At 45.5% G+C, this 20,350-nt stretch overlaps 1 protein-coding gene across 1 annotated transcript in view; it reads right to left on the reverse strand.

Annotated features, from left to right (window-relative positions):
- NTN1 (netrin 1) overlaps positions 1 to 20,350 on the reverse strand; it is a 334,581-nt gene that overhangs the window by 59,347 nt on the left and 254,884 nt on the right. The window contains exons 4-5 of the mRNA XM_030208106.1: positions 9,700 to 9,849; positions 3,777 to 3,830 (exon numbers count right to left, since the gene is read on the reverse strand). Of these exons, the coding sequence (XP_030063966.1) occupies positions 3,777 to 3,830; positions 9,700 to 9,849 (204 nt within the window). The remainder of the gene's footprint in view (positions 1 to 3,776; positions 3,831 to 9,699; positions 9,850 to 20,350) is intronic.

Raw genomic sequence — 20,350 nt, forward strand, 5'->3', positions numbered from 1 at the left:
GATTGGTGTACTTTGGACCCTCTCTTTTTTCCAATGGTGTCTTGTGTAAGCAGAAGATGCAGCGCTTGTCAAAGGAGGGCTCCCCTGATATCAGACTGGTGAAATTTCCAGCAGTGGGTGGGAGTCTGTAGCTTTGAGAGACCATCTCCTACTGTCCTGTGCCAAATTGGGAAACTCCCACCCAGTGCAGAAAACTTGGGAGATGGAGCAGAGCACCTGGAACCTGGTAAGTGGCAGCCCAAGCTCTGTTTCTTCTATGCAGGTGCTGCAATAAATCATACGATCTCATGCAAGCCTTCAAGATCTGAAGCTGTAAGTAGTGAAAGAAACAGACTGTGAGCTGCTACAGGATAGAATTGAGTTGCTACAGAGAGAGACGGCTTGTGAGCGGATGGAGATGCAGAAGAATTGTTTTGTGAGTGAGAGGGCAGAGTAAGGGCAGGTGTTGAAATCACTTCCTCATGGCAGTTCTGTCTAGTGTCACGAGCAGCTGCACCCCCATTTCAAGCCACCACAGTGGTCCTATAACAGTACTCTACTCCCTGTGGCTAGAGGGAAAGGGGAAATTCTTCCCCAGAGCACTGAGCCCCTGTAAATCCACTAGTTGTGCCCATACCCCTGAACCAGCAGATGCAGCACCATGTTCTCCCTGAGTAAAGTGTGTGTGTGTGTGTGGGGGGGGGGGAGGGGCGTAGCCAGACTTCGACGGGAGGGGGGTCCAAAGCCCAAGGGGTCACATTTTAGCCCACCCCGCCGCTGCCACAACCCCCTCGACCCCCCTCCCGCCGCCAACCCTCTCCCGCCGTGTACCCCTGCTGGCGGGGGACCCCAACCCCCGCCAGCCGAAGTCCTCTTCTCGGCTGCGCGGCGTTGCCGAATGATCTGATCAAGTTTCAATCTGTTTCTGTGCGTGCGTCTGACATCCTGCATGCACGCACAGAAACTTGATCAGATCATTCAGCAATCAATGCCGCGCGGCCGAGGAGAGAGCCTCGGCTGGCGGGGGTTGGGGGTTCCCCGCCAGCAAAGGTACGTGACGTCAGCGGGGGAGGGTTGGCGGCGGGAAGGAGGGGTCGAGAGGGTCGCGGCGGGGGGGGGGGGGGGGGTCCAGGGCCAAATCCATGGAGGCCCATGCCCCCATGATTGCTATGCCCCTGCTTATAAGGCAGTGCTCTGTGATGGAAAAGGTTGCTCATTGCTAAATCTAATACTGCCATACCTTATGTATCACTTTAGGATCACAGCAGTCCATATACATCCCTTTATTAGATGCTTTGCAAGAGATACCACTGCTCCAAATTCCCCATCCGAAGAGTGATGACAGTGATTTCACAAAAGGTGAGTGGCTGGGGACAACCAGAGCCATGATTTCCAGTTTTCACACACTGCCAATCAGGCTGCAGGCCCCATGTAACTTTTGAAATAGTTCACACATTTTACAGACGCATCACTCAAGTGTGCCAAAACAGTGTGATAGCTTGAAATTTGTTTTTGTGTGAATGGTTACTTGACCCACCCCAGGAAGAGGGTGGGTCACGGAACATAGACATAGGTTCCAAGTTCAGTTTAAGGTTATGTACATCACTTCATACGAAATTTCTAATTTATGAATATTCTTATGTTACCAAGTGAAAAGTAAATACTTAGCGTTTGTGAAGCCAGGAAGACAGATAGTATTGTTCAAACAGTACAGGAATCTACAAGCTCTCAGAGATAATAATTTACCCTGACCATTCTCCTGTGGGCCTCATGTTTGCATTGTATTGGCCTGTTAAGACAGGTTAACCAGAGCCAGGGCCTCTGGAAAGTTTTGCAGAAATATTCAGCAATAGTGCAGCTCCTGATAACGGGGCTTTTTTTTGCTACCAGTACTTACACAGGACTTGCTACCAGGGCTCAATCACCACAGTAAAGAAGCTGAAGCTATGCGATGATTCCATGCACCAAGGACCAGCTGATCCAGGTTCCCGTTTTATTGCATTCCATTTATGGACATGTAGTCTTGAGTTTCTTACAAAAATTGGAGTTATGTAGCCACAGATGACATGAGACAATATAAGCATGGTCTATTGTCAATGTGGCTGGCAACTTTAACTAGATGTAGGAAGCTATCAAAATGCTCTTTCCAATGCAGTTACAGAAAGGACATTCTAGGTCCCTGCTGCAGAAAGGTGCTAATCAAATCTGAATAGGAGGTGGTCTATTCTGAACAAATGATCCTGTAGCACTGAAGCTTGATCTTTTAGAGGGAAGTATAAAACTCTGAATTAAGGGAGGAACCGTGTCCCCCCCTGGTCCAGTAATGAGTATGTAAAGCACTAGTGAGTCAGTACCCCTTGACTTCCTACTCTAGAGGCTAAGGAGATGGAGATAAAAGCACAGGGGTTGCTAGTCTGATTCATAGCATGTTCCTGATGTACACAGGAGGCAAGAGGACTGTTCCCAGAGAAACTGATCCAATCATGGGTTGCCAGTCTGATCCACAGCTGTCCCCTGAGGCTGAGTGCCTTGCAGAAGACAGGAGTTTGGTTGTTGGGGAGACCTGGTCTTGGCCCTCAATCAGAGAAAGCTAAAGACAGTTAAGCTGCAGCCACAAGGCAGTCCCTATCAGGGAAGGGATCTGGAGTGCTGGAAGCAGTGGATCTGGTAAGTGCTAACACCTTAAGTAGCAGGAGATAAACAGCCACCCAGGGATTTTGTCCATTAACTTGTTCATCAAGGCACTGGAAAAACAGAGGAGCGTTAGAGGGAGCTCTAATCACAGCCAGAGAGAGAGAGAGAGAGAGAGAGAGAGAGAGAGAGAGAAAAAACAGATTTTAATCTTTGCCCCAAAGAGGTACATCAACTAATAATGGAGATAAGGGTTACAGCAAGCATGAGGATCACAGCTCATGGTTCTTGCTTCAGGCTGCCAAAGTACCGGGCCCGGGAGGAGAAAGGAAGCCAGCAACAGCGAATGCAGGACTGCAGCTCAAAGAGATTAGATTGAGAACAGAAGACGTATTAAGTCAAGATTCCTTGGAGGTTTGTCTCTTTCCCCTACCCTGCGCAGCCATCATCCCAAACAAAGCAAACAGTCCTTTATTTATTTATTTGTTACATTTGTATCCCACATTTTCCCACCTATTTGCAGACTCAATGTGGCTTATATAGTACCGTAAAGGCGTTCGCCAATTCTGGTATGAGCAAATACAAAGTGATGTTGTGGTAGAATAAGGTTCATGTGTAACAGACAAATTAGGGAATCTCGTTTATATGTTCAAACATGCCAGCTTTTCATAGGTAGAGTAGTAATTTGTTATAAACTGTAATTAGTGTGTCATTTGGAGGAGGGGCTGGTTATAGGGACACTCTAGCATGTGTTGTATTCATGCACAGATTTCTTTCTCCTGGTAAAGAGCCACTAAAACAGGCATCATGTTATGGGAATCAGGTGCTCAACATCTAGAGTTTCTATCTATTTATTTACTTATTTTAAGTTATTTATGACATTTATATCCCACATTAAACATGAATTAGGTTGAAACCTGGGAGCATTTAAAATCTTTTTTTTTTCCTGTGCCTAGATCAAAAGAGAAAGATAGTTGGCATCCCTGCCAGCAAAGGTATGCCTAGCATGCCCGAATGGAGAGCAGAGGGGAGAGTAAGGAGTGCATTGCCTCCCCAATCCACCTCGGCCCCACCCCCAAAACTTTGCCAGCACACCACTGGGTATGAGGAAGAATAATGCAGAGGAAGAATCACCACAGTTAGAAGGAGTAAATATAGGTGCCTACCTGCAGGTTCCTCTGTACTGCTGGCTGCTGTAGTGGGTGGAGCAACTGGAATCTCTGTAGATGGAAAGAGGGAAGATGAGAAAGTTTTTTTAAATAATGAGAATTTTTTCTATCTCTTGAAAGCTAAGAAGATACCAAAATGTGGTTTCACTTTTGCCTCCATTGCTTTTGGGTTCGCTTTAACCTTGATGACTCTATAAGGCAGAGGTGTTACTAGGGTGGCTGACACCCGGGGCGGATCGCCGATGCTCTCACCCCCCAGGTGCAGCGCCCCCCCCCCCCCGGTGAAAGGACCCCTCCCCCCCCGGTGAAAGGACACCCCCCCAGGTGCATTTTTACCTGCTGGGGGGGGGGGGGGGTTGCCGCACACCTGTCGGCTTCGCTTGTTCCATGCTCCCTCTGCCCCGGAACAGGAACCTGTTCCGTGGCAGAGGGAGCACGGAACGAGCGGAGCCGACAGGCGCGTGGCATCCCCCCAGCGGCGTGCACCCAGGGCGGACCGCACCCCCCCTAAGAACACCACTGCTATAAGGGCAATTCTATAAACTAGAGGCCTGATATTCAGCCTATGGTGATCAGCATTTTGATGACCTATAAATATTGAATTTCTTTTCCTTTTTTCTATATATATATATATATATATATATATATATATATATATATATATATATATATATATATATATATATATAATAGCAAATTCTCAAGAAACCTTTACAAGATTAGATGTAATCTTGGCTTGAAGCAGTACTAGCCAAATTCTTAAAAATTATCAACTTGCTTGTTTGACAACTATTGCTCCATCTTCCAGTTGTTTCATAGGTATCCCTTCTTTCTTCTTTTTGGTTCTTATGTTTTACTTCAAATATTTTTAAATTGTTTCCGCAAAAACATTGTTTTTGCACCTTTTTGCTCTTTTTTTGTATTTTATTTATTTATACACATATGATTTGTATAATTTTATGTTTTATTATGTATTTTATTGTTTTGAATATGCTTCTTATTTCTATATTTTAATCGTTTGTTTGGTCAAGTTATTCATATCATCATTTATTGTTTTTAATTACAGAAGGCTCCTGAGGCAGAAAACGCAGTACTGCATCGAATCATATTTAGGATATTTCTTGTATAGTGTTGATTTGTTAATAAATATCCCAGAGTTGGAACTTCAGTGGTCGCTACTTCTTTTTTGTTGTTGTTTTTCTGTGTGTGTGTGTGTGTGTGTGTTTTGGGGGTTTTTTTTGCCTTGAGGAGCCAAAACATCTGATTGGTCAGTTTCTTGGTATATAACTTAAAAGTACATTCTTCAGTTCCCTCAGAACGATGTCATCATGCCAGTTATTGCCTACTGGAAAGGCAGGGTGAAGAAATCAACAGGATGCTGGCAAGAATGCATGTGCCTGGTTCTTAAAACAATTTTTTTAAAAACACAGAGATCTCAACGTTCATCATACTATTGCATGGGGAGGTGTAGAGCAATGTTCCTTCCAAGCTGTGTGGGTCTCCTCCAGCTGCATTCCTGCCAGCGAGGAGTGATGTCTCAATATCATGCTTTCAATCATCAAGGACAGGCAGGACCTCAGGAGTTCTGCAGAACTTGCCTGTCCCTTGATATGGAAATTGTGATATTGAAACCACACTGCCACTGGCAGGAATGCAGGTGGACAGGGCCGGTCTTAGGGCGAGGCAACCGAGGCGGCCGCATAGGGCCCCGCGCTCAAGGGGGCCCCGCGCGGCACGCCTGGGGTCGCCCCGCCTGCTGCTCCCACCCCCGACGATCGATCGCTGTAATGTAATAAAGTTGAGAAGCGCCGAGTAGCAGGCAGTGCCTCGCATCTGCCCTGCTAAAAATCTCCTGCACGTCGTCGGGCCGGCCTTCCTGCATTAAGTCCCGCCCTCCTCTGAGGTAATAGCCTATTATCTCAGAGGAGGGCGGGACTTAATGCGGGAAGAGCCTATTACCTCAGAGGAGGGCGGGACTTAATGCAGGAAGGCCGGCCCAACGACGTGCAGGAGATTTTTACTAGCAGGGCAGACGCGAGGCTCTGCCTGCTACTCGGCGCTTCTCAAGTTTTTTTTTAAGTTAGTGGGTGCAGCAGGGGAAAAGAGTTGGTAGGTGGGTCGGGTCAGGGGGGGGGACTCAGATGTGAGAAGGGTGTGGGATGGGGGTTCTCAGTTGGGGGGAGGGGGTAAGGGGGACTCGTGAGAAGGGTGTGGGATGGGGGTTCTCAGTTGGGGGAAGGGGGTAAGGGGGACTCAGATGGGAGAAGGGTGTGGGATGGGGGTTCTCAGTTGGGGGGAGGGGGTAAGGGGGACTCGTGAGAAGGGTGTGGGATGGGGGTTCTCAGTTGGGGGAAGGGGGTAAGGGGGACTCAGATGGGAGAAGGGTGTGGGATGGGGGTTCTCATTTGGGGGGAGGGGGTAAGGGGGACTCAGGTGGGAGAAGGGTGTGGGATGGGGGTTCTCAGATGGGAGAAGGGGGCTGGAACTGGGGTTTGAGAAGGGGCCATATGGGAAATGGGGGCCATGCATGGGGCTGGTGGGAAAATGGGGCATGCGTGGGTCAGGTGGGAGAATGGTTCTGGGGCTGAAAAGGGGGGGGCTCTAATACAAGACATGTGGATGAAGGGGGCTGGAACTGGGGGCTGAAAAGGAGGGTAGGTGGGATAAGGGGTCTAGTACTGGGACTGGATGCTGAAAAGGGGCAGGGGCTGAAACTGTGGGTACTGGGGGCTGAAAAGGAGATAGGGAGAAGTGGCTGGGGCTAAAGCTTGGACTGGTGAGAGAAAAGGGCTGGGGACGGGTTGAAACTGGGGGCTGAAAAGGGGACAGGGAGGAGTGGCTGGGGGCTGAAGCTCGGGACTGGTGGGAGAAAAGGGCTGGGGCTGAAACGGGGGACTGGTGGGATAGTGGGGCTGGAACTGGGGGCTGAAAAAAAGGGGCAGAGAGAGGGGCAGATCCTGGATGGAAGGGGGAGCGAGAGGGAGGGCAGACCCGGATGGATGGGAAAGGGAGGGTAAATGGTGGATTGAAGGGGCAGAGAGAAAGGGCAGACAGTGGATGGAAGGGATAGAAAGGGCAGACAGTGAATGGAAGGGGCAGAGATAGACGTGCACGGAAGGGGCAGGGAGAGAGGGCAGACATTGGATGAAGGGGACAGCAGAGAGGGCAGACACTGGATGGCAGAGAGAGAGCGAAGACAGATGTTGGATGGAAGGAAGACAGTGAAAAGAAGATGAGGAAAGCAGAAACCAGAGACGACAAACTGTAAATAAAATATATATTTTTATTTTTTTGCTTTAGGATATAGTATTGTAGCTGTGCTAATAAATGTTTATAATAGAACATGTAAATAAGGTAATCTTTTTATTGGACTAATTTTAATACATTTTGACAAACTTTCAGAGAACAAAGCCCCCTTCCTCAGGTCAGGATAGGATACTTTAACAGCTCTATACTGTATTGACCTGAGGACGGAGGTTTTGGCCTCTGAAAGCTAAATGTATTAGTCCAATAAAATGCTATTATTTTATTTTCTATATTTGTTTTATTTCTATTTGTTAATTTGTAAAGTGGTGATTGGTATTTGTTAGGTTTTTTTTCAAATTTACATCTGTTGTCTTTATATTTTGCACAGTACTAGGGCACATTTTCTGTTTCTGTGGTGTTGTATTGTATGCAGAGTCTGGCATCTTGGGGTTCAGTTTAATTTTTGTCTAAATAGAAAGTTTAAATATTACTACTTATTCTATAGTGGATTAGGGTGTATCTGTGTTTGTGAAAAAGACATGGTTTTCAGTTGGCATTGACTGTGTAGGATCGACAAGCCCTGGAGCTGGGGGCCTTGGAGCTCGGAGAGAGGGGTGGCCGGCTCTGGAGCTAGGGTGGGGGTGGAGCTAGGGTGGGGCGGAGTTAGGGTGGGGCAGGGCTAGGGTGGGGCCCTGTCAAATTGGTCTGCATAGGGCCCCGCACTTGCTAAGACCGGCCCTGCAGGTGGAGGGCTCCTGCATGGCTTAGAGGGAACAGGGATGGGATGTAGAGGTACCCAAAGACAATATTCCTTTTCAGTCTTCAACATTATCCTTTACCAGTAACGAATACAATTGCATCCCTCAGAATAATTCTTTTTTATTTTAAGACTCAATGGAAGCCCATATTTGTGTCACACACAACAGACTCATTGTTTTGTATATATAACCTGGAATTACTAGTTGCTAAGGGGCCTTTTTACAAAGTCATACGAAAAACTGCCCTGCAACAGTGTGGGCGTGTATTTTGGGCAAACGCTGGACCCTTATTGTACTGCGTCTGGAAAAAGAGGATTATTTTAATGGGCAGGAAAATGAACGTGCAGCAAAATAAAAACCAGGTTGTGTCAAATCTTACTGCCACCCATTGACTTAGCAGTAGGGTCTCATGCACTACCCAGGCAGTAATCATGCAGCATGTGCCAACTGCTGTTTACCATGTTTTCAGCGCCACGTCAAATTCGGAATTACTGCTTGGGTCCATGGTAGCCGGGTGGTAATGGCAATTTGGTGTGTGCTGCAGATACGTAGACACTTACGCACCTTTGTAAAGACCCCCTAAGCTTATTAAGGGGCCCTTTTACTACGCTGCATTAGGCGCTAGCGCATCTTAAAATGGCATACCGTGAGAAGAGCGGTGTTCTGCAATGACTGCCAAATTAGCATACACTAACCACATGCTTACATTTATTTTTGAGGGGTCATATTAGGGGGTGGAGAGTGGGCATTTACAAAATGAGGGGCCCTTTTACTAAGGTGCGTAGGCGCCTACACATGTGCAATGTGTGTCAATTTGGAACTACTGCCCGGCTACCACATGCCGATGCACGCGTCCGAAAATATATTTTTATTTTCTATCGCGTGGCGCTAACCAGGCAGTAATCGGCAGTGTATACACGCTGATGATTACCGCCCGGTTAATATGTCAGACCTTACCACTAAGTCAGGCCCAAAATGGACAGGTGCCAATTTTTATTTTGCCGCACGTCCATTTTCGGCCAAATAAAAGGTATTTTTTTGCAGGTGCGCTGAAAAATGGACCTGCGCGTGTCCAATACACGTGCCTACAACAGCACAGCAGGGGCGTAGCTACTATGGGGCCACGGGGGCCTGGGCCCCCGTAGATTTGGCCCTGGACCCCGCCCCCGCCAACGACCCTCTCAACCCCCCTCCTGCCGTCAACCTGCTGTCGCCGTCTGCTACCTTTGCTGGCGGGGGACCCCAACCCCCGCCAGCCGAAGTCTTCTTCCTTCGTTTTTTTTCTGAGTCTGACGTCCTGCACGACGTCAGACTCACAGAAACAGAACGAAGCCCTGCAGATCGCAAGGTTTCGTTCTGTTTCTGTGAGTCTGATGTCCTGCACGTTATACGTGCAGGACGTCAGACTCAGAAACAGAACGAAGGAAGAAGAGGACCTCGGCTGGCAGGGATTGGGGTCCCCCAACACCAAAGGTAGGAGACAGCGACGGCAGGCGGGGGGGGGGGGGGGGGGGGTCGGGAGGGTCATCGGCAGGGGGGTCAAAGTTGTTGTTGGTGGTGCTGGTGGCGGCGGGGGGGGGGGGAGGGTGTCGGCAATGGCGGCAGGGGGTCAGCGGCACTGGGGGGGGGGGGGCTCTGGACCACCCTCCCTCCGAAGTCTGGCTACGCCCCTGCAGCACATGCCATTTTTCCGCGCACTTTAATAAAAGGACTTCTGAATGTTGATAAGTACTCATATGGTAAAATTATTGAATGGTCGGGTGCTAATGGCATTTGTACGGCTGCAGAAAATGGCTTTAGCATATTGAAAAACTCATGTAAAGGAGCACTAAGGTCTCTTTTTGCCACAGCTTAGTAAAAGGACCCTTAAGTTAATTCAACGGTGATAATGACTTCAAAAAGATTTGTCCACATACTTATGCAGGGAGCAATCGGGGATCGACTTTGCTGGTAACCCTTGGCACATCGATTGCAGGTAATGCCAGTCACGCCATCTTTACAGGGACATTGGCCTGTAGTTTGATTACAGGTTTTGCCAGCTGCACCCACTGGATGGCAATCACATGCTGCAGAGGAAACAGATAACAGAAAGGTGAGAAAAAACCCCAAAAGGTCAAATGTCAAATCAGTTCAAGGACAGCAAAACATTTTAAAGAATGAAGAAAAAAGCAATAGGCAAAATACACCAGATTTACAGGGGTAAAAGTGAGTGGGGGAGTTGCTGAACAGTTTACAAATTACAGTAAAGAGATTTTTAAAAATGCTTCTATTATTAAAATTACTATTCAGAGAATTTGCAAACATATTTTCTGTGTAATTTTTTGATTTTCCTTACAAGTAGCAGAAGAGTTCCGTGGAATCTGGCAAGAGTAGATTTCTATTGAACAGTTTTCTCAACAAAAATTTGGTTATAACAGACAATTTTCTTGATGAAACCAAGATCCAAAATGACAATATTTCAATGACAATCAGGCTTATTTTCGAAGGAGAAGGACGCCCATCTTTCGACACAAATCAGAAGATGGGCGTCCTTCTCACAGGGTCGCCTAAATCAGCATAATCGAAAGCCGATTTTGGGCGTCCCCACCTGCTTTCCGTCGCGGGGATGACCAAAATTCCTGGGGTCATGTCGGAGGTGTAGCGAAGGCGGGACTTGGGTGTGCTAACACATGGGCGTCCTCGACCCATAATGGAAAAAAAAAAGGTCGTCCCTGATGAACACTTGAACGACTTTACCTGGTCCTGTTTTTCTTACGACCAAGCCACAAAAATGTGCCGAACTGACCAGATGACCACCGGAGAGAATCGGGGATCACCTCCCCTTACTCCCCCAGTGGTCACTAACCCCCTCCCACTCTGAAAAAAACATCTTCAAAAATATTTTGTGCTAGCCTCAAATGTCATACTCAGGTCCATCACAGCAGTATGCAGGTCCCTGGAGCAGTTTTAGTGGTTGCAGTGCACTTCAGGCAGGCATACCCAGGCCCATCCCCCCCTACCTTACACTTGTGGTGGTAAATGTGAGCCCTTCAAAACCCACCAGAAACCCACTGTACCCACATCTAGTTGCTTCCCTTCACCCATAAGGGCTATGACAGTGGTGCACAGTGGTGGGTAGTGGGTTTTGGGGGGCTCAGCGCATAAGATAAGGGAGCTATGTTCCTGGGAGCAATTTCTGAAGTCCACTGCAGTGCGCCCTAGGGTGCCCGGTTGGTGTCCTGGCCTATCTGGGGGACCAGTGCACTATGAATGCTGGCTCCTCCCACGACCAAAGGGCTTGCATTTGGCTGTTTCTGAGATGGGTGTCCTTAGTTTCCATTATCGGCGAAAATCAGAAATGAGCAAAAGTCTAGGGACGACATCTCTAAGGACGACCTAAATTTCAAGATTTGGGCGTTCCTGACCGTATTATCGAAACAAAAGACGGAAGTCCATCTTATTTCGATAATACAGGTTTCCCCGCCCCTCCACCGGGACATTTTGCGAGGACGTCCTCAGCAAAACGTGGGTGCCCTTTTCAATTATGTCCCTCAATGTGTCTCAAACAATGCATCACTCATCTACAGTGTTTCGTCTAATGGAAAGGTGAGGGACGGGGCACGTGGTTTTCAAAGCTGATTTACTACAACATTTTAGGATTAACTGTATGCTGCTCCAACAAAATATCAACCTGCAAACAAATCCCATTTTCAGCTGGTGCAAATGGCTGTGCCTAAAGTTAGGCATGATTCCCAGGCGTAGGCGTGATTCTATAAACCACTCCTAACTTAGGGGGTCTTTTACTAAAGCTTAGCTTGTTATCTGCAGCGGTGCCCAAAGGAATAAAATGGGCCCTGCTGCAGATAACTCAAGCTAAACTTTAGTAAAAGACCCCCTCAGGGCTTCTCTTACAAAGCCACACTAGCGATTCCTGAGTGGCAAATAAGAGGAAGCCCATAGCTCTTCTCATTTGCTGTGCAGAAATCTCTAGTGTGGAGGAGTGGCCTATTGGTGAGGGTGGTGGACTTTGGTCTTGGGGAACTGAAGAACTGAGTTCAATTCCCACTTCAGGCACAGGCAGCTCCTTGTGACTCTGGGCAAGTCACTTAACCCTCCATTGCCCCATGTAAGCCGCATTGAGCCTGCCATGAGTGGAAATGTGCAGGGTACAAATGTAACAAAAATAAAATAGATACTATTGGAGATTCAACATGGAATGTTGCTACTATTGGAGATTGTACATGGAATGTTGCTATTCCACTAGCGTCCACCACCCTAACCACTAGGCCACTCCTCCACTGTTGCTACTATTTGAGATTCTACATGGAATGTTGCTATTCCACTAGCAACATTCCATGTAGAAGGCTGCGCAGGCTTCTGTTTCTGTGAGTCTGACGTCCTGCACGTCAGACTCACAGAAGCAGAAGCCTGCGTGGCCATATTGGTGATCTGCAAGGGCCGACTTCTACAAGAAATGTTGCTAGTGGAATAGCAACATTCCATGTAGAATCTCAAATAGTAGCAACAGTGGAGGAGTGGCCTAGTGGTTAGGTTGGTGGACTTTGGTCCTCGGGAACTGAGTTTGATTCCTGGCACAGGCAGCTCCTTGTGACTCTGGGCAAGTCACATAACCCTCCATTGCCCCATGTAAGCCGCATTGAGCCTGCCATGAGTGGGAAAGCGCAGGGTAAAAATGTAACAAAAATAAAAGAAGTCCTTTAAGTGCAGCTTATAGAATAGTGCTTTTTTTTGTGCCGATTTTTTCAGCCAGATTCTATATATGGCACCTAAAAAATTGGTGCTGAAATCAGTGCTAAGTGTATTCTATAATCGGTGTCTTGATTTAGGCACCAATTATAGAATTCGCTTAGATGATATTTCAGCCCATTTACACCAATTAAAACATGGCATAAATCCTGACACGTAGATTTAGGCACACTAAATTAACTAGGTCGTAAATTTCAGAACGCCCACAAAACACCCATTTCCCTGCCCATAACTACACCCCGTTTTGCCTGCACACGTTAGAAGTTTGGCGCACATCATTATAGAATATGCTTAGCGAGTTGTGCGCCTAAATTCTAATCAGTGCCAACTAGTGCTCATCATTGCTTGTTAAGTGTTCTTATCAGCGCTCATTAGCTCGTTAAGCTCGTTGAGTTACGCGCATTGCTATTGAATCCACGCTGATTTTGGCACGGATCTCTAGGCGCACTATATATTTATTTATTTATTACATTTATACCCGCGCTTTCCCACTCAAAGCAGGTTCAATGCGGCTTACATAGCAACAGGGATTACAGAGTTTTGATGAAGAAATATAAGTTAAGTATAGAAGAATAATAAAAGAAATAGGTAGGTAGAGAAGGGCGAAAGTGAAGGGAGAAGGAGAGCTATGAGCAAGGGAAAGTGAGCATTGGACGAGGAGTAGAGGAGGCGGAGGGTGATCAGACATGGGATAAGCATAGGGAAATTAGGTGGTAGAAGTAGTCTAGGTCAATGTCGTTTTCTCCTGGATCTATAATGGGTAGATGAGTTGGGAGTTAATGCGGAAAATATGCCTAATACAGGATGTGTTAATTGTGTCTCTGCTAGTTGTGGCAATAGCAAGCGATAATCACGCACTATTTATATTTTTTATTTATTTATTTTTTGACACGGGGCATGTCATAGGCCGAGATTGGGTGGAGAATAGACATGTAAGTATAAACCAGTTAGCACGCTGACTGGTTTACTTGGGCTTATATCAGCAGAAAAAGGAGGTAAAATACGTCACGTGACCGTGAGATGTAGAAAAAACAGTGAAGAAAAAAACCAAGGAGGATACCAAAAAAACTTTTAATCCTAATAAAGTTTTTTTTGGTACCCTCCTTGGTTTTTTCCTCACTGTTTTTTCTACATGACATTGGCTTAACACAGGAGCCCTTAGTGACTCCTAAATAGGAGACGGAAAATACTCCCACACTATTCTTTTCCAGTTGCTACTTGCTAATGCTAACATTAATGCAGAGCCGGAACCCCCCCCCCCCCCCCTTGAAAAACAGCTATTTCTTTTTTATTTCTTTATTCATTCTTAAATCCCACATTATCCAAAAATTGAATTTTAGTTCAATGTGGCTTACAATAAAACTGTGAATAAAACAGTACACATATATTGGAATAATAATTCTACAATTAATGATTACGTAGAGAAATATTTTTTTTAAACAGGTACGTTTTTAAAGCTTTACGGAGTGGAAGATATCGGCTTATGCTTCTAATTTTTTTTTGGAATGAGATTCCACCATTTGGATCCTAGATAATTAAATCCAGCTGTATGAACAGATTTGTATGCAACATTTTTACAACTGGATAGGATCAGTAACAAATATTCTCTTGATTTTGTCTTTGCATTTGTAGCTGATAAGACAATTAGGGCCCTGTTTACTAAGCTGTGCCGCACACTAGCATTTTTAGCACGCGCTAAACACTAAGGGGACTCCAGTGTACACTCTAACAACATTCTTTCGCTTATTCTGCCTTTGGCAGTTAAAGAGGCGGTAAATTTGAAATCTCGTTGGTTGTCACGTGCCAATCGGCTTCCATGTACCGTGCACGCTTATGCGGAGTCTTTCCTGCAGAGGAGTGGTCTTAAACCACGCATATAAGCAAATCTTGCACTTATCAGTGGTGCGCTAAACCGAAGTTTGTCCCCAAAGAAATTTATGGCGCCAAAAACGGGACCGAAGTATGGCATGCAGTTAAACAGAGCATGCGCTTATCCGACGTGCACTTAAATGGAGTGCACTGTATATATGTATATATATAAAGGGTGGGGGGTTGTCTCCAATAACGAAATAGCTGTTCTATGTTATACTTAGTGGTTTTAATGGTTTTCAATAAAGTATGTCTTTACAAATATCTGAATTACATCGTAAGTAATTAGTTATGTTGTGATATATATTATTTAAAGATATAAATATGCTGATAAAGCAAGGATCCAAAGGGCCGTAGATACTATTCAATGCTGAAATCACCATCTTAACCTGAGCTAAGACTTCACCTCATTACTATGAAAATACGTTTTCAGATAAACAAGAAAAGATCACTGAAAAGATGGCAGAGTGGTTTGTCTCCATTCAAAACATATAGGAACAGCTGGGTTATAATTAGTATTATAAAACCCAAACATCCATAAATATAATACATCTGGAAAAGTCGTTGCCAGGGAGGGAACAACTTGTCCTTAAGGTTCTGACTTGTACCGTCTGTCAGTGGTTTACTTTTAACAGGACAGCTGTCAATTTGGCAATTATTAAACAATTCCCTTTTAAATCCTAGGGTTAAACAGTAAAACACCCAAGGGGCACAAGATGACGACAGTACTTATGAATGTTTAGATTTAGCTAGGGTTGCCTATCCAACTCCATGTCAGAAGAACAGGCCAGTCTAGCCTTGGTTTTACAGTATTCCATGTTATAATTTTGATTTTCATGGGAAACTCAATGGAATGATCAAAACTGCAAGCTTCTACATGCAATCGGGTAAAACCATGACTGGAGTCACCCATTTCTTATGACATGTATTCAGCTGGCAAAACTAGGGCCCTTTTACTAAGCTGCATAGGCATATGAAGAAAGACTAAGGAGGCTAGGGCTTTTCAGCTTGGAGAAGAGGCGGCTGAGGGGAGACATGATAGAGGTATATAAAATATTGAGTGGCGTGGAACAGGTGGATGTGAAGCGTCTGTTCACGCTTTCCAAAAATATTAGGACTAGGGGACATGCGATGAAACTATAGTGTAGTAAATTTAAAACAAATCTGAAAAACGTTTTCTTCACCCAATGCGTAATTCAACTCTGGAATTCGTTGCTGGAGAACTTGGTGAAGGCGGTTAGCTTAGCAGAGTTTAAAAAGGGGCTAGATGGTTTCATAAAGGACAAGTCCATAAACCACTACTAAATGGACTTGGGAAAAATCCACAATTCCAGGAATAACATATATAGAATGTTTGTACGTTTGGGAAGCTCACCAGGTGCCTTTGGCCTGGATTGGCCACTGTCGTGGACAGGATGCTGGGCTCGATGGACCTTTGGTCTTTTCCCAGTGTGGCATTGCTTATGTACTTATGTACCTATGCGTGTCCAACACGCGCCAATTTTCAACTACCACCCAGCTACCGTGTGGCCTGGATGGTAATTTCATTTTTTATGTGTATCCACTACACACACCGGAAAATATATTTTCTGGTGCGCGGCGCTAACTGGGAGGTAATCGGCATTGTACGTGCGTTGACGATTACTGCCTGGGTAATGCGTGAGACCTTACCGCTAAGTGAATGGGTGATGGTAAGGTCTCAGACCCAAAATGGACGCATGCCAATTTTCATTTTGCCGCACGTCCATGTTTGGCCAAAAAAAGGCATTTTTTACAGGTGCGCTGAAAAATGGATCTGCTCGCATCCAAAACACACGCCTATTCTAGCACAGGCCAAATATCAGTGTACCTTAATAAAAGGACCCCTAATTTAGCTCATGTCTTCCCATTGTTTAAGGCAAGTTATGTTCAGGTACAGTAGGTATTTCCCTGTTCCCAGAGGGCTTACAATCTAAGGGCCATTATTATTTACTAAGGTGTGTTAATAAATTAATATACATTAATTTGTATTTAGCACATGTTAATAACAAATGGGTCCCACTGAAAATAGTAGTGTGTGTGTTAAATAACATTAGTGCCTGTTTAGGTGCAATAGTGTATGTTTGTGAATTTAGCCCTAAATTTGTGTCGGAAGATGGCCGACCTTCTCCTTCGAAAATAAGCAGGATAATCAATCAATAATTCAAAGAAACAATATTTATTGCTTCCCAGCACTTCACCTCAAAGCCTATCTTACAGTGTGCATCTGTTGATTAACTGTTACATCAACCTCCTCGTTATTTAACAAAAATTCCTCTAATTGTTTAGGGTCAAAAAACTGAAATTGCTTAGATTGGTATAATATACGACAAATACGACAGGGTCCTAGCTCGCATAGCCAGGAAAGCCCTACACCTCTTCTGACTTTCTTTAGAAAGATCAAGATAAACTCTTATTTTAGAACCTAAAAACAATGAGTCCAAATGTCTAAAGGAAAGTTTTAAGACAGCATCTCGATCCATTTCAAGTGCAAAAGATACCACCACTCTAGTCCTTTGAGTAATTATTTCCAACGACGACTCCAAAAATGCTGTCAAGTTCATAACATCTCCTATTTGCGGTTGAGAAGTCTCTCCATCCATTTTTCTATTACTTTCTATATATTGTGCTTGCACAATAGGTGGAAATGATTCACTTGACATTCCTAATACTTCTATTAAATATTTCTTTACCATATCCACTGAAAAAATCAAGGGGGATCTTGGAAAATTAGTTAGTCTCAAATTCAACTTCCTAGATTGGTTTTCCAAATATTCTAAACGTCGGTAAGTAAAATTCCGGTCCCTTAGTGAGACTTGACCCATAGTTTCTAGTACATGTAACTTTTCCCCCCATCTGATTTAATTGAGAAGTTTGTTGGGTAGTAATCTGTGCCTGACAAAGGACTGCTTCTGACAATACTTTTATTTCAGCTGCATTTTTTTCAGTCATTTGCAAAAAAAGAAGAGTGCAATGTATAGGTTATGTCCCAGAGTGACTCCAATGTCACTACGGCCGGCTTTTCTAAATTCCCCAAAATAGAGGCAGGAGGGAGAGTGCTCAATATCTGGTTCAGTGTACTCACAATTTGTGTAGGTATATTTCATAAAGGAATTTGTTCTTCCATTGAGACCGTCCTCTGCGTTTCCACTGGAGTGGGCAGGTTCCCTCCCTGAACATTCGTATTCCATTCTGGACTTCGTGTTACAGGACCCGCCTCTACTCCTCTCCCTCCTGGCTGCAAGGGGGGGCGCACGATGTACGGGGCTTAGGGAAACCCCGTTCACACTGCCGTCCAACGCCAACGCGTCGGCACCGATAGCAGGAGAGGAAGCTTGCCTGGGAACGGTCGATATCCCGAATTGCTCCAATGTTGCCTGCTGTCGAAGATTAGACCCAGTGCAGGAAGAGGGAAGCTCCCGCACTTTGCCTCTCCACTTCCCCATATCTCTGGGGTCCGAGAGATCCTCGCAGCGTGTGTTTGGAAAAGCTCAGGACTCGTCCGAAGCAGTAAGTCACTACGCGGCTATCTTGGATCAACCCACGGATTCTATATATGGCCTCCTAGATTTGAGTGCCTAAATTTGTGTGCAATCTCAATATAGGCGTCCCACAACTTAATTGGCTAACGAGTCATTAACAAGCAATAACTGGCCACTAACAACTAATTATTGATGTTAATTGGCACCAGTTAGGATTTGCATTTTAGTCTATAATGCAGGATGCCCAAATCCCATCGTGTACAACTCAAAAGGAGCATAACCATGGGAGGGGCATAGGGATTTATGGGGCATTTCAAAACGTTGCATGCATTGTTACAGAATATTGAGTCTCTGTGCAGGGGTTTCCATCAGCTTTTTGCTGGCATAAATGGACATGCATAGATTTAGACACCTGAACTACGCCTAAGCGTATTCTAAGTAACACGTGTGGTATTTAGAATACACTTAGGCGTGATTGCCTACCGCGTGTTAATTTTAGGCACCATATATAGAATCTGGTCCATAGTGCCAATCTTTTCCATTGCCCATTTCTGAGCAACATTTACAGAATGCAGGCCCTTAATAGTCAATGCACAGTAAAGGACGTTTCAGGGGCAATGTCTCCTGGGTTAGTTCTGCACATACCATGGCGGTAATGAACCTCATTCGTAAGCCAGAATATGTGGAGCATTATTTCAGTTTCTCAAATATACTGCTAATGCTTACTCTAGTACCTGCATCATGGCAAAGAGAGCTTTCTTCTGGAGTTCATAAGTTGTAACCTATGTATACATACGTTGGGTGCCACAGGCTTGATTGAAAAGAATTTCCAAGTACATTACAACTGGATGTTGTAACATACGTATACACAGGGCTGCTGAGAGGGGGAGGCAGGGGGGACAAAATTCCCCGGGCCCGGCGTCACAGTCCCCAGTCTCACCCCCTCTCCGTCTGTCACCGGGCCCCCTGCATTCAAATTGATTCGGCAGCACCTCACCTCCGTGTGAAAGTGCAACGGCAGATTGCCTCCCTTTGGGCCTTCCCTCCCTGTGTCCCACCTTCATCTGATGTAACTTCCTGTTTCCATGAGGGTGGGAGGGAAGGCCCGAAGGGAGGCGGATCTGCTGCTGCTGCGCTTTCACATGGAGGTGAGGCGCTGCCGAATCGATTTGAATGCAGGGGTCCCGGTGGCGAACGGAGGGGGGCTGTCAACGGGGCTGGGATTGGGCAGGAGACTGGACCGCGGCGCCAGCGGCATGAGTAGCGATTGGGGGGCGGTGGCCTTGGGGGGGGGGCGGCGGCTGCCGGATCTGGCTCAGTCTCTCGGTGGCCCTGCGTATACACAACTTATCCAGTTGTACTGTACTTGGAAATTCTTTTCAATGAAGCCTGTGGCACCCAAAATAGTGGGAAATAGTTCTATATTGTTCTGTCACATTTTCTTGATCTCGGACTGCAATTCTTTCTTACCCAGGATCTTCTCCCTCTCCACATGATTCACAGAGTAATCCCTGAGTTGGGACTGATATCTCTACAATCAATGCTATTCTGGTGCTTTTCTGTGTGGTAACTGCAGGGGACATGCTGGCCACACCCTCAAGAGCTACTGCACTGCCTTTGCACTTTCCACGTGCGTGCGTGTTAGTTCACTTGAATATTTTGAAAAAAGGGTCGAAGCACATGTGCTAGGTGAAATCTTGTTATTGGACTAACAATACGTCCAAAACTAACTTTCCAGAGCTGTGCTTCCTCCATCAAGTCAGTGACAAATCTATAAAGTAACACAAGGTTTAAATAGTACAGCCAGCTGCTATGAGGCTATCTGTATATGTCATTACAGATTAATAAGGAGGTGGGCAGGGAGGGAGGGTTGATTCAAAGTTTTTGATCATTTTAATTTCAAATGTTTGCATTTTTGGATAGTTCTGAATTTGCCTTTATCTTGATTATGAAGTCGTAAAGCCCTCAAGAACACTGACTTTATTAATCCTTATCAGATATAAGCCAGTCAACCCTTCCCCCAAAATGGAATTGTAAGGTTCCCACACACACAGACACACATATCTATTTATTGAGTGGTGATGGGGACTGAGGAAAGAGTCTGGGAAGATTATATTTTATTTCTGCAGCAAGGCCTGGGCATTTTGTTTTGTTTTGTTTGTGTGTCTTAAATAAATGAAACAAAGCAGAAAAAACATAAAATCAAAGAACTTTCTGTGCACCCCCTTCCTGTCTTTCAACATGTTGACTCTGCAAGGGGGGGGGGGGGGGGAGAGAGGTACTTTTTTTGTGAAATTCCAGAGTTAGAATAGATTCATTCTGATGCTAATTGGGATGATGGGATTCAAAATCTACTGGGACAATAGAACAATGAGAAGAAAAGGACAATTGCCATAAAGTGATGTTGACTCCCTTGAGATCAGGGACTTGGGGTCTACTGAATCCTTCTGAA

Source organism: Microcaecilia unicolor, chromosome 6 (assembly GCF_901765095.1).
Source record: "Microcaecilia unicolor chromosome 6, aMicUni1.1, whole genome shotgun sequence".
NCBI classification, from domain to species: domain Eukaryota; kingdom Metazoa; phylum Chordata; class Amphibia; order Gymnophiona; family Siphonopidae; genus Microcaecilia; species Microcaecilia unicolor.